General features: G+C 43.6%; 1 protein-coding gene across 5 annotated transcripts in view; it reads left to right on the forward strand.

Moving 5' to 3' along the window:
- Positions 1-13,943, forward strand: part of LOC133466980 (LHFPL tetraspan subfamily member 7 protein) — a 53,213-nt gene that overhangs the window by 3,719 nt on the left and 35,551 nt on the right. For 4 of the 5 annotated variants that reach the window (XR_009785096.1, XR_009785097.1, XM_061751306.1 and 1 more), the window contains exon 2: positions 10,923-11,061. Coding sequence is in view for 3 of the 5 variants with exons in the window: in XM_061751306.1 (XP_061607290.1) it covers positions 10,923-11,061 (139 nt within the window). In the remaining 2 variants the exon portion in view is untranslated. Of the gene's footprint in view, positions 1-10,922; positions 11,062-12,211; positions 12,348-13,943 lie in introns of all 5 variants that reach the window. The other variant, XM_061751305.1, reaches the window with a different exon arrangement.

Genomic DNA, 13,943 nt, shown 5'->3' on the forward strand with positions numbered 1-13,943 from the left:
TATAAAGTCAGACTTTTTTTTTTTTGGGTTGCCCGTTTACCTTGACTGGTACATAAATTGCCTCAATGCAGAAACGATTGCTGCGCATCGGAGAAGGTGCTGTTTGCAACTTGGAAGGACGGCTGGGCTTTCGACATATGCGGTCGCATCATTCAGCACATGTTCAAGGCCACGTATGACAAAATTCACGGGAGGGGATATGTTTACAGAGGCGCGCCGTTTGCAGTGACGGATTTAAGACGGAAGAAGCGCTTTTTGCGTTCTCTCTCTTCACTTTATTGGAGGATTTGGCCTTTTGGAGTGGTATGAGTCCTCTTTTTCTTGATATGTCTTTGTTAATGTGTCTTTTCCCAGAATGATGTTCTCAAGCTCTCTGACTGACAGTAGAAAATCTATGGACTTTATTAATGCTTCATTTTTAATTGAAAATCGCGGATTGTTGTTTTCGCAACAACGGCATTTTTGACTCCCATTTTGTCTTTTCTTTGTGTACATTGACTACACTGCTACTGTGTCATTTTTGTTTTGGACTTTCCTAGCTACACACACGGGCGAGAAATTGGAAGTGCAGCGAAGGATGCGTCCGGATGATGGATAGAATGAGCGGAGTGGTGAGCGGACGAACACGGCCGTCTGCATTTTGTTTCCATCTATGCGAAATTGAGAGGAAATCAGTTTTGCTGAGCAGGACAAGGATTTATGATCCGGCCCGATGGATTGATTGTATTGTTTTTCCCCCCCCTGCTTTACATATTATCAACGCACCTCCAAAAGTCTTTGATCGGATAAAATGGAATGACGTTCACCAGCAGACATGGAATTCACCGTTTAGAATATACACGACTCGCAAAATTCTTGGCATATTCGGCGTTGGAGTGAAATTTCAAGATGAACCTATTTACTTTATTTGACCTTCCCTAAACTTTTGAACGTACTTCCTATTGTTCAGTGTTTCAATACTTTGTTGCGCAAATTGCTCTTTCTCTGGCAAGGAGCTGAAATGCAAAATTCACAATCAATTTTTGATGCGTTGTACAATTGGACATACATTGAAATGTTTAGAGAAGGTCACATTAAGGTCACCGTAAAGGTTATTTTGGATTTTGGGTCTATCCTGACATTTCACCCGAAAGCAGAATGTCACAAATTGCTGCGAGGAGTATAATTTGAATATTTCCTGACTTCCTAGCAGCTCACCTGTCCCCCTTTATATTGTTTTGTTTTTCTCTGCTCTGCTGTGATATTGACAACCGATGATCAGCCCTTCGGACGTCGTCTTTTCTGGTCGTGGGCGGGGGACGGCGCAAGGGCATCGGCGTGGCGCTTCCCTCACGAATAGATCCTGAGTCAGCGAGCTTTGGCAGGCCACCTTCCATTTGTTAAGCAGCCTGTCACTTCGACTGTGGATCCTGCGGGTAGTTTATGTATTGATTTAACAGGGCGCCGTCCTCCCTGTTTTCTAAGATAAATGATAGCTCCTGCGTGCGTGCGTGTGCGTGTGCGTGTGCATGGTCCCAGATAAAACACCGAGGATGACGTAGTAAACAATTTACAACTTTAATTTGGTAAATCTATATCCAGTTTCCATCATGATGCGACACTGCTTAGAGAAAAAAACTTTACTGGTGACTTTAGGTTGGTCTTGTTACACTGCTCCATTTTAATTTTTTTTCCTCACGAATTCTGCAAGATCAAACCACAAAGCTCCTGGGATGCTGCCAAGCTCCCAAGTATGACTCCTCTGTCAAATCCCGCAGTGAGCTGTGTGGCTTCAGAAAGAATCCACAAGAATCAACTTTCAGAATTCTATGAAGGGAAACGTCTCTGGATTTCAACTTTGAGGCGTCCTTCACCGTCACAACTTGGACAGCCTTTGGTCGCAAAAGTAGAGGTTGCTTCGGACAATATTTGCAAACGTTCCTCTGCAAATGTTTCGGCTGAGCGGCAGGGAGTTCAAACACTAAAAAAAAACTTTTCTTCTTATGGCACTTGTACATAAATAGGAGAGATGATTGATTTTTGCAGCTTCATTAACCCAATCAAACCGTAGCTCCTCATTTCCGAGCATATCATCGACGAACTGATCCATTTATCTACATTCAACCTTTGACCTGCTGTGGCAGAGTGGCTCCAATTGCAAATCATTGCGCTACAAATCAAACCAGCCTTTAAAATTCAGTCCGCAAATGAAAGGTTACACACAAGTTCAAATCCCTTTCAACTTTAGTCATCTTGATTCGTGGCCTGCTGTTCAGTGAAACACGGTCGCCATGGCAAATGAAAGTGATCAGAATGTTTTCAGCTCCACTTACATCATTCTTAGGCCGAGGTCTTGTTGGCCAGACTCCTCCTTAACATGCAACGGCCGCTCTTTACGAGATGGAAGAGGGCGCTTAATCAAAGTGATGCAACAATGATCCACTGCCGGCAACATGCCCTTGCACTTGATAGCATCCACTTTTCACTCGATCTACTTGAAAAAGATGCATAGTTCGGATTGTATATTTCACTGGGAAGAAGAAGGAAGTCCAATGTCAAAGCAGCTCCTGTGCATCTGACACCAAAATTCTGCAGGGGTCACGGCGTTTGCTGCATTCTGTCTCGTATAGGTCGGCCTGACTCGCTGGCGAAATGAAGCCGAGTCGGAGCAAGCGCATATAGCATTTCCTACTTGCTGCGGCACACTAGGCATGAATTATGAAATGTGCACTCAGGCCGGCGCAGATCATGCATTCATTTAAGAGCACGCTGTGCGAGGTTTTGAGGGTGTGAGGGGCTTGAAAAGCAGCCTTCACCGAAGTCCTTCACTCTCCGACTTGTGCGAACGCTTGAGCGCCCCTCTATAAATTTAACAACCTAAACATTGGTGTCAAAAAATTCCATCATCTACAGTAGCACTTATTGTGTTAGTGAAACTCCTCCGAATATGCTATTCACTAATGAGTTATTCATAACCCTCTTTTGCTGCACATAATTTGGTTTGTTCACATTTTTTCCATCGTGTAACGATGTGCAGATGCTATGCTAAATTCCCCTATTGTTCAAATAACGGCCAAGATGTAGCAATCGAACGAACAGAATGAAGAATACGGTTGTCATTTGATTGATTCTTTGACCGCAATAAAGGGGATGAGAGCAGAAAACTGAAGTGCTGATGATTGTTAAAGCTGCATGAAGTGGTTGCAACTCCCGGGATGCACGGAGGTTCCCAAATAAATCTCCATGATTCCATTAAAAAAAAAAAACACACACACTATCCAATGAAGTAATGCCGGCCATTTTAATGCTGAAGATACTTTACTATATATGTGATCAAATGGGGCTTGATTTACAAAAGGTTTGAGCGTGCAAAAGATTGCAAGACGAGGCGAAGTGCTCCTCCCAGCGTCTGCCTCGCATCTTCACAGTGTTTCTTTGACACTCTCATCTCATCTCATCTCTCGGCTCGCTCCCTTCTCGCCCCGTCTGGGTCGGGAATGTTTGATGTGAGCAGATGTGATGCTTTGAACCAGTTCTGCTGTCCTTGATTGTTTGGATGCCAAACATGCATTTGCTCTAATGAGCAGTTTCAATTTCCCCCCTAATATCCAGTATCGTTATTTGTCATATTTTTTTTATTAACGGCTGCTTAATAGGAGAAGGCAGAAGGGGTGACATAAAAGTATCAGTTCCACTATAATACAATGCGGAGTCCTTTTGAGAGAGGAGAGAAAGAAGGAACGTTGCCTGAGGTTCTCCGCCAGCTCACCACCAGCAGCCTATTATGAGATCTGAATAAATCTCTGAGGTCGTCATCATTAAACCGGGCCAGAAGGGATCCCATACATTTCAAACCGGTTATATGATCCTCTCTCATCTAGTCTGATCCACCTTTGTGATCTATGAGAAAAGAGAAGGGGCAGAGTGAGCGCATTTCTCGGCCTGATTGTTCTTTTTTTTTTTTTTTTTTTTTCCCCATCCTACTTTCCCACACATGGACACAAAGCTCTGCATCCCTTTTCAAGGAGATGAAGAGGGGGGGGAGAAACATGATCAAATGTTTTCGGGTAGTTGCATTTTTTTTTTTTTGTATTCAGCCTGTCAGATACGGTGGTGGATGATGATGACTGATCTGAAGTCAGATTACCAGCAAGTGGTTCAGTTCAGTCCGGTTGATAACTGTCTGATGTGGAGCGAAAAACTTTGATCTTTCATTGCTCCGCGACGTTGTCGACTCGGTGGCGGCGCATTTGGTGTGACGTGTCTGTGACATTTGGCTCAATAATGTTAATTCTTTTGATTCAACATTTGGCCTTGCTATTGTAAAAAAAGATAAACTTGGAGTGTTGGTGACACGTATGACGACAATCTGACAGCTCATCGTGTTGTTGTCTTTAGACCTCAAACTAGTTGAGACTGACTCAACAGCGCCTCTTCTGGTTGTAGCCAAGTAGTGCTGTGCACTACAATTGCTCTGCAATGAATCAACTTTTATGCGCATTCCTAAACAGAACGGACCGATCAATTTACTGCTTGAAATGTAGCCCTGCCAATGACGGAATGAACACTGAGTGAGGTGTCTGCCGATAACCGTTCTGAGTTTTCTTCTTTCTGCGAAAGATGGCGACGCTGATATTTGAATCCTGGTCTGATGCTATTTTTCAACTGTGGCACATATATCATTGTTATTCGCATTCATTTCCTATTGTTGCATTGAAGTGATGTCTTCCTCCACCCCAACAGAATGCAAAAAAGGGTTTTGTATGGCGCTGTTATTTTTGTACCTTCCACAACTACTATACTAAACACTCGGTGGAACTGGGACTCTTGGCGCTAACTCGCTTATGAAAGAGCTCTGACGTTAAGACAATCGATGCTTTGATTTGAAGAATGGCTCTGCCTTGTCCAGTGCAGTTGTGTTCAAATGCAGTTGTGCTCTGGTCTCACCGCTGCAGGAAACGCTCACAATGATTAGGTTTTTATTATTTGCTGCAGTGTCAGTTTGTGAGCAGGTGGTGCTCGCGGTAGCCAGACGGACATTTGGACATCTGCCGCACAATTTATGAAGAACCAATTGTATCAGCCCTTGAGAAGTATTGGAATGCTGAGTGCCTTCGATTGCATTGCCTGTGGGATTTGTTTGAACATCGGTGAGGTCACAATATCTGTCGGAGTTCACATTGCAGGTGTTTGGTGGTGTCGAGGTCAATTTCTTCTCCAACGCACCCAACCACGTATGCATGGACCTTGCTTTGTGTCCTGGGGCATGGTCAATCTAGTGCAGTGTAGGACCTTCCCCGAATTGGAACTGAGATAGGATACAGGTCACCTCTGACCCTGAACAGGATCAGCGGTAGAACATGCATGGATGAATGGAATTGCAGGGCCAACTAATGGTCAGTGCCTGAAACGCAGCCACACCACTCGTCCACGCTTGGCATTATGCTTGACGATGTAAGACACGCATGCTGCTATCCGGCCGTGGAAACCAATCCCATGAAACTCTTGATGTGCACTTTTTGTGCTGATATCAATGCTGCAGCAGGCGCAGAACTCTGTGGTGATTAGGCCAGCCAAATGACTTGGATGCAATGTTAGAACTGAGCAACTCCACTCCAAACTGTAACGTTACATGGTTGAGTTGCAGTGTCTCTGAAAGGCTTCCACTTTGCGATCGTATCCCTTACAGTCGATGGCGCAATATCGACGAGGGCAGAAGCTTCACAAATGGACGAAAAGGGGGATCGTTTTACGGTACCAAGCTCAAATCTAGTGAACACACCTAAAAAATGTTTCCAAAGGCAGATTGCCAGGTGCTTGCTTTTATACAACTCAAGCAACGGGACTAAACGAAACGCATTTAAAAACCGAGGTCCAATACCTTTACGTGAGCATTTGCACAAGTGTTGGAAAAATAGTGTTGTATGTGCTTCTCCGCCCGAGGGTTTCATAAGATGATTCCTCTTTGGGACAGTAGCGACACGCATCCGTTACCTCGTTCTGCACTGCAGCGAAGGTGAAACCGGAGCTGTGTCAGTGCAAGTCGGAGGCACATTTCTGACAGTTTGGCAGAAACCGCCAGCATTTTAGATTCAACCTCTTCCCATAGAACATGAAAAATAGGGCTGCATTGACGGTGTGGAATAGCTAACATTCAATAATTGTTGGTGTTGAAAGAATCTACTAGTATTGGCACAAGTAAGCGGTCAATCAAACGCTAGGAGGATGGACTGTGAGCATATTCGTTGTTTTGTTACATCCCCAGAATGCAGAAAACCAACGAGAAAAGTGTCAAGTTCGGGGACCACGTTAGCTTCAAAAGCATTTATCGGCCTAATTTGCCGTTTAACATATCCAGTAGGATTTTCACAAGTTTAAGGTTACTTTTTGATGCAAAAGAGTTTCAATGTGCATTCACCTCGCTGCACAGCAAGATAAACAGCACCATGTGATTAAATGGAGAACTTATTTGCGATATATGTTCCCGAACTTTGATTCGTGTGGGGGTGTTTCCCCAGTTCTCTATTTTCTATATGCCCACTTATCCACACGGCGTTTATCATTCCTGTGCATTCATTTGACCAGCCTTCTGTGGAAAACAACACTCTGACTGCACTACCGATTCTGACCTTGTTTTCATGTCATGTGAGACAAATGTACATCATTTCAGGATCCCTGGGTGAAAACATGAGACCGCTAACGACAATAACTACTTTTTCCGAGCATTGCGGGGCCAAACGACAAATATATTTGTAATGCTGCGTAAATGTTGCGTTGTTAATGAAATCTAATTTGTTGAAAGGAATCAAAACGTGGTAGCAACAACACTTGTTCCATAATTTCTCGGACACGGGTGAACTAAAGCAAATGGGCGCTGCTTGTCCATTCATTCAGCTGGAATAAAGTGTGTCATTCCACTCCAATATTGTTGCTTATTAGTGTGAGTCCATGGTGGCATTTTGAAGTGGAAAATAGACTCATAGCATCATACTAGAGCTTAGCAAACAAAGGGAACTGTTCACAGTCGCCATGTTGCTGACAAAAATTCATAAGTTTCGCGAGAGTTCCCACGGGCCAAACCTGGCACATACAACCGCCCGACTAACGAGAGGCGGAATAGACGCCACTGGTAGTTTTAGAGCGCTGCAATACAGTGCTAATGGGCTTCTGGAGACTGAGGCTGCCACACGGGCGTGTCTGCTGAGTGCAGAGTACACGATGGACAAATGCACGCAGAACGGGACGCCGTTTGTCTGCAGAGCGCAAACCGTCGGGCAATGCGGTGAAGTTGTCACGCCTGCGATGATGTCGCTCCTCTCTTGTCGTCCATTAAGGCGAGCCATTAGAGAGCCGCGCTGTGTTGATTTATCTTAAGAGCATCATCATCATCAGCCTCGTCACTTTGGCGCTGAAGACAACTCTGCTTTCCGCTGAAACGATCAGAATGACTCTTTAATGACTTCTCCATCTCGTAAGTCCCAGTTGAGGACACAATTACATTTCATTGGACGGCGTAGAGGAATCCCCGTCTTCCTTTGTCGAATCAGAAATCTAAGAGTCCGCTTCAGACGATCCCGTTATTACTCAAAGCAGCAGGATGGTGTGCTTGTGTGCAGTTATTAGTCTCCAGCACGCTCGTAATGCCTTTATTGCAGGAAGCCAATTAAGTTGCTTTCCATGAAAGCCATCTTGTCTCAGAACACATGTTTTATCAGTGTTTTCGTGTTTATGTCGATCGTGCCACAGGCGGTTCGAGTGTGTTGACAAGCAGTTGCTGTCTGACAGGGTGACTTCCCAGGGAAGATTAGTTTGCATGTTCAAATCTTTCGCACGGTTTAATTTCCCTCTCGTTCGGCTGGTTCGCTTCGCACGGGCGCTCCAGCGGTTCCGGGGGCGGTGCCACTTATCCGCGCGGCATTGCCAGCTACTTAGGAAGCATCTCACACAATTGAACTTGCTCAGACTTTACGTCAGGACAGTCACAGCAAACGTTTTTAGAACGCCTGTGAGTTAAAGTGTTGACGAGTTTGCTAGAGGACTCTGCATCTTTTTGCACAATTTATAAAAAAGAAAATTGTACCGGCATTACTAGATAACTAGCAACCCTTTATTGCTCAGTGAGTGTTTTGTTTTTTTTGGTCAGTGTTTTTATGTCTCCACAGTGTTCTCTGTCAATTGACGGTCTGTTGTCATACCAAAACGGCTCCAACTACTGGAGACAATTTTTTTTGGACATACTTGGCAAATAAAGATGATTCTGATTGATATGTTCAACTAACCTGTATCAAATAATATAAATACTCCGATTTGACTGAAACCTTTTTTTCAGTACTTTTAGTTTTTCTTTTTATTGGAGTTGTGTGGTTGTAATTAATGCAGCTGTCGATGTCGGGCAGTGCATTTACTGTATATGAAGTACAAATCGTTTACACTAATTGCATGTTGCTGACTTGGCCCTCTTTCAGATCCATGCGCCGATATGAGGCATGGCGGATGCTTTCATGTGTTACGAGGAGAAGGAAGACATTCCTGTGCAGACATGAATATCATGGAAGCGAGAAAAGGCAGCAGAACAAAGAGCAGGGAAGATAACATTGTTTTTTTTGTTTTGTTTGTTTTTTTTGTGTCAGTGTGCTGTTTTGTCATTTCTTATCTTCATTCAATTGCCTACATTGGAACAAGAGAGCCAAAACGCCAGAGAAAAATTGAGCTCCTGCTGTTTCTGTCTTCGCTTCCTGTCTCTGTACAGTTGATTAACATGATTATTTAAAAACAGAAAGACTCTACCTGTATTTTGCTTGAGACCCCAAAAAGTTCCAACGCTACCTCCCCTCCCCAACATGAGGCATTTAGGCCTCAGGTTTTTTTCAACTGTGGATTGTCTGTTGGGAATATTGAGAGAAATATACAATAAGAATGAGCTCTGGTTCAACAGTTTTAGTGTTACAAGTTGCACTCGCTCACTACTTGCTCTTCTTGCTGGCTTTAGAACACGAGGATCACGATTCAAGTCCCGCAACGCACCAAAAAAAAAAAAGCGAACTAGTTGTCAGAGAGATGCTAGAATGTATCTTTCAGAGATTGTAATCTGCATGATAAATTCATTAAAAAAATCAATGAATAATATCCATGCAACTGTCTAATCTGGAGTTGACCACCACAAGGTTTATTCTTACACAGAAGTGTTTTGACTGTTTTCATAAGTTTCTTGCAAAAAGAGGATCACGAGCCATTGAAGGATGAGCGGTGGTGACCGTAAGAGAGTGTGTGTGTGTGTGTGTGTTCCAATAAACTTTGCGTTTTTGTTTGAAGCACAATGCTTCATCACGTCTCCTCGAGACATTTTCAAACCTGCGCGTCTGTCTGGGATGTCTCGGATAAGCAACACTATCCTAGCGAAGAGACAGCGACACATTAGTTATTAGCATGCGGGCAGAAACGTCAGTATGTGATGTCTCATGTAAAAAAAATAAATAAAAATATATATATAATAATCATAATAAAATAACAAAAGTCAATCACAATGCTAAAACTTGTGCTACGAGGAACGAGGGTGATGTGACAGACACGAGCAGAGGGAGGATGAAAGCTGAGTGACTTCCTGGCTTGCGAGACGATTGAATTAGCCGTTCTCGCGGTTTGGCCCAGAAGCAGACGGGGGAGCGTCGGTGAAGGGCCGCGACGCTGCTGGCAGCCATTCTGATGGTTCTTCTCACCTTTATTTGTCGTGGCGGGCTGAGCATGTGTTCGATTTACACCGTGGCCTCTTGCCTTTTGAAACAAGCGAATCGGCAACTGGGCGTCGGTTGTGCGTAACACGAGGGCACCTTGTGGTGGCTCAGCCGAAGTAGAACGGCAGCACCCTGTTCGACTTCACTGTTGGTGGATGAAAAACACTCGGGAATCAGGCGTCTGTCGTTCACTATTAAATACTGAAAATAATCCAGCTGTCCTTTGTTAGTCTGTGACAATAAAAAAAATAAAAATAATAAGAACTGTAAATGAACAACATGTAATCGTCTTGGAACTCTGCCATGTATGCCATTTTTGCCTTAAGTGAGACAAGGGAGGCGTGCAGTTGTTTAGATGTTGACCTGGGTTCCTTTGTGACCTCCTGGATGAGTCGTCGCTGTGCTCTTGGGGTCATTTTTGTAGGCCGGCCGCTCCTGGGAAGCTTCACCGCTGTTCCACGTTTCCTCCATAATAATAACTAATAGTGACTGTCGCTGTGGTTCGCTGGAGTCCTAAAGCTTAAGAAATGGCTTTGTAACGCTTTACAGACTGATAGATGTCAATGACTTTGTTTGGATCGGGACATTTGCCGGCAGCTTGTTTTGAAATCTCAGGTTGAGCTTCAAACCATCACGTCGTGCTCGTTAGCGTAGCATACAAGGGAAGTCTGGTCAGCTTTGGTCATGTGATGTTCTACAAGTAGCAGATTTTCATGGAAAGTTTTCAATTTGACCCAATTTAAGATCCTACGGAAATTTACTGCAATCAAAGACGATCCTTTTTATTTTGGTACTTAGATTTTATTATATTAAATTTTTTTTTTTTAAAGGACAGCTATTGTTTTGAATATCATGGTAGCCATCAGATCAGGATCGTTGTGTAAAACTCTCGCTACAGCTGAAAGATATGAATTAATAATCCTTATTTGGTCACTATTTATTGGACTCGAGATGGTAATGGAGTCTTTAACTGATGTTACAGTGCTTCCTCGCTCTATTTCCTTCCTTTTGCTTGCAGCGAGCGTGTGATTAAGCGCCGGTATAATGAGCAGGGGCAGCACCCTGCTGTTTGACCGCACAGCGCCGTTTTCAAGATGAGACAGCCGTTAACCTGTCACATTACACAACAGGCTTCGCCCGGAACACGTTTGCCTGTTGCGACTGTCGTTCTCATCGACGTGTGATTAAAACGCTATTGTGTGTGTTCTTCAGACCAGCGCAGTGCTGTGCTCGGGAGGATGCGCTTTGCTGGCTGTCAGCTCCCTGTTGGCCATCATCACCATCTTCCTGCCCAGCGGAGGATGCGAGAGGAGGATCTGCACCCTGGCTGGATACATGCAGATGGCCGCAGGTGGGCACACGCTCAAAAACACCTTTCACAAACACCTGAGCTCAGTGCGCACACTCAGAAGATAAAAATCATTCTTTGTCTTAAGTCCTTTCGGTCGGGAAGGTCGTATATAAGCGAAAAATCGACTGAATGAAGGAATCCAACTTTAACGAGCCGAGGCACATATTTTACAATTGGGGAAAAAAAGAACGCCTGATGATCTCTCACGGGACACTAATGTGCCAATGCACCCTGGGTGGGAATCGAGACTGTAGATAATAAAACATCCATTAGGTTTAGTTGTCATATAGCGGACAAAAAAAAAAAAAAAGAATGGGATACTTTACTTTCCCAGTTACAACTTAACAAAACACGTTCATACTGTACATTCAAAATCAACCATTGCAGCATTCTGCGAGAGAAGCGTTAAAACTGCACTTTATCACCCAATGAATAAATCAAATAATGAAACAACAAGCGCGAAACTGAAGACGCGAGAGGAGGAGAGCTGCTGCTAAGCAACCGGTGTGTGCGTGGCTCGCGTTCGGGTGAGGCCAAGACAGATTTCGAGGCTGATGTAAAAAGACAATTACACCTCCTTGAGAGCAGGTCATTGGTTCAGAGCTGCATGTGACTTTTCTTTCGCCACTGCTTTCATTCACACTGACAAAGCCTTGTGTACACAAAACGTGATCTTATTGCCGTCGAAAATTGTTCAGTGGGTGGCTTTCATTCTTTGCGACGGTACTCATGTCAAATACATTGGTGTCTTATGAAACTAGCACATTATATTTCTCATCCCAAACCGCCACGAGGTTGCCTCATTTTCAATCACTCACATTTTTTCACTGTTCGCAGCAGGGTTTGGCCCCTACTGTACTACTTATTAGCCAGCTAATCCCCGCATATGGCATTTACTAATAAGAGACTAAATTTGTTGGGAAGGTTAAATACGTATTGAATAAACTGAAGCTTTGACATCACATGGTTGATGGAGTGTTTCCAAGTGGAGCTGAGTCTCACAAACCTCTCTCACGTCAGTGCCGCTATGGGAAGTTGAGAAGGAGTTTGCGGCGAAATAAGGGACTCTTCGGAGTTGGTGTGTGTGTGTGTGTGTGTGTGTGAGTCTGCTGCGTGCCTTTTTATAATGACAAACTCGGCTAAATAACAGTGCCAAGTGGAATGGCGGGTCTTTGGTTTCTGGGTCAACGCTTGTTCGGATGGATTACAGCAACACCACTGAGCAAAAGCCACAAGATCTCCGCACGGACGTGACATCGAGTGGCCCGGGACGAGCGATGGAAACGGTATGAAAATTTCATATCGCAATTATATTGATCAAAATGATCAGTGTTATCACAATATTGCCCAATATAAATGCCCACAAGAAATCACAGATGCACACACTCAAAGCATTGCAACACTTCTTATTTTGATTTGAAAAAAGTAAATAAAATCAGCAACCCAGTGTTTAGTTTTGTCCACTAGAAATTGTGACTAGCATCAACCAAAATGCATTTGCACAAAATGACTGAAAATAGAATAAATACCCTATGCCCTACAGCATGCAAGGCAACGTTGTTAAGTGCAGTTTTGTGAGCTTAACTCATAGTGATGCAATGGGATTCAAAGGTTGTACTTAACTGTCTGTTATTACATCAACAGCAGCCCTTAAAAAAAAAAAAAAAAAAAAAAAAAAAAAAAGGTCAGTGTTGCACATTACGATGATGTAAAGACAGTAAATGTGCCGGTTGCCTAATGTTGACATATCCGACTAGATTTAAAAGATGCGTGTAGAACACAAAGCATTGTTATGCGTGCTTTGTTGTGAGCTACAGAACAGAAAGCCAAGCATCATCGACACTTTCTGGCCTTGTCATTAAAGTAGGGACGCCTTTCATGTTGCACTCCTTACAGACATTTCGATGTGTCCTCACACGCACACGTGAACCCTAGCAGCCAGCTGCGTTGATGTCGCCCGGACCTTTATGGAGGTCCAGAAAAAGATGTGAACTTGCGCACCCTGCACTTGTTTAGAATGACGCTCGTCTCCGGTAGTTCAAATGCCGTGCGGCTCCATCAATGTTTTATGCTCCACGTTAGGGAGGCAAGCTAAAGGGGGAGGTTCTCTCCTTTCATGTATATTTCATGGGCCTGCTCTTTTTAGTGGTCAGGAACCGCTGAATTTGGATGTGCAGCTTTTTTGTGCACACAATTGGGAGTGTTGAACAGACCCACTGAGGACATTTTTTGCCGTCATCCAATGTTTTGTTAATTAAGGCTCTGTTTTCAAATCAAGGCTGTAATTAGGTTTGGGTGGTGGGTTTCATTTGAGGATTGTGCTTGGGTGCTTTGGTTGTGGCGGGGATAGTGATGCGAGGACTCTGGAATGCTTCATGTCAATGTATGTTGTCACAAGACATGCGCTTTTACTCACCGATACATTTATTGCAACTCGATTGCCTAATTTGCTGAGTTCACTGAAGCTTATGTGGAATTATTTGTAACTACTTCCATTCAGCGTCACTCATGGTACAATCAGTCGCATCGTAGCCATCAGAAAATGTGTTCTTCAGTGTATTCCCATTCATGCACTGACTTAAAGAATGAAATGGCCATGTTTATGTGCGGGTTTTGCTGTTCATACATTAACACATTAGATTCAATATACAAGCATTCGTTGTATATATATACACAAGTATAGTATATGTTCAATATAATTTGTCTTCTGGTAGCAATATAAAAACACATGGGGCTCATTTGCATGATTTTATTCATTGTGTTCGGTACACAACTACACAACAGCACTACGGTAAGTTTTATGCAACTTAAATGAATGACATTTATTGCCTAGTTTGCTTGTTGATTTGAGAAATACACGTGCATAGACTTGTATGAAGAAA

The sequence above is a fragment of the Phyllopteryx taeniolatus genome, chromosome 17, assembly GCF_024500385.1.
Source record: "Phyllopteryx taeniolatus isolate TA_2022b chromosome 17, UOR_Ptae_1.2, whole genome shotgun sequence".
In the NCBI taxonomy this organism is placed as follows: Eukaryota; Metazoa; Chordata; class Actinopteri; order Syngnathiformes; family Syngnathidae; genus Phyllopteryx; species Phyllopteryx taeniolatus.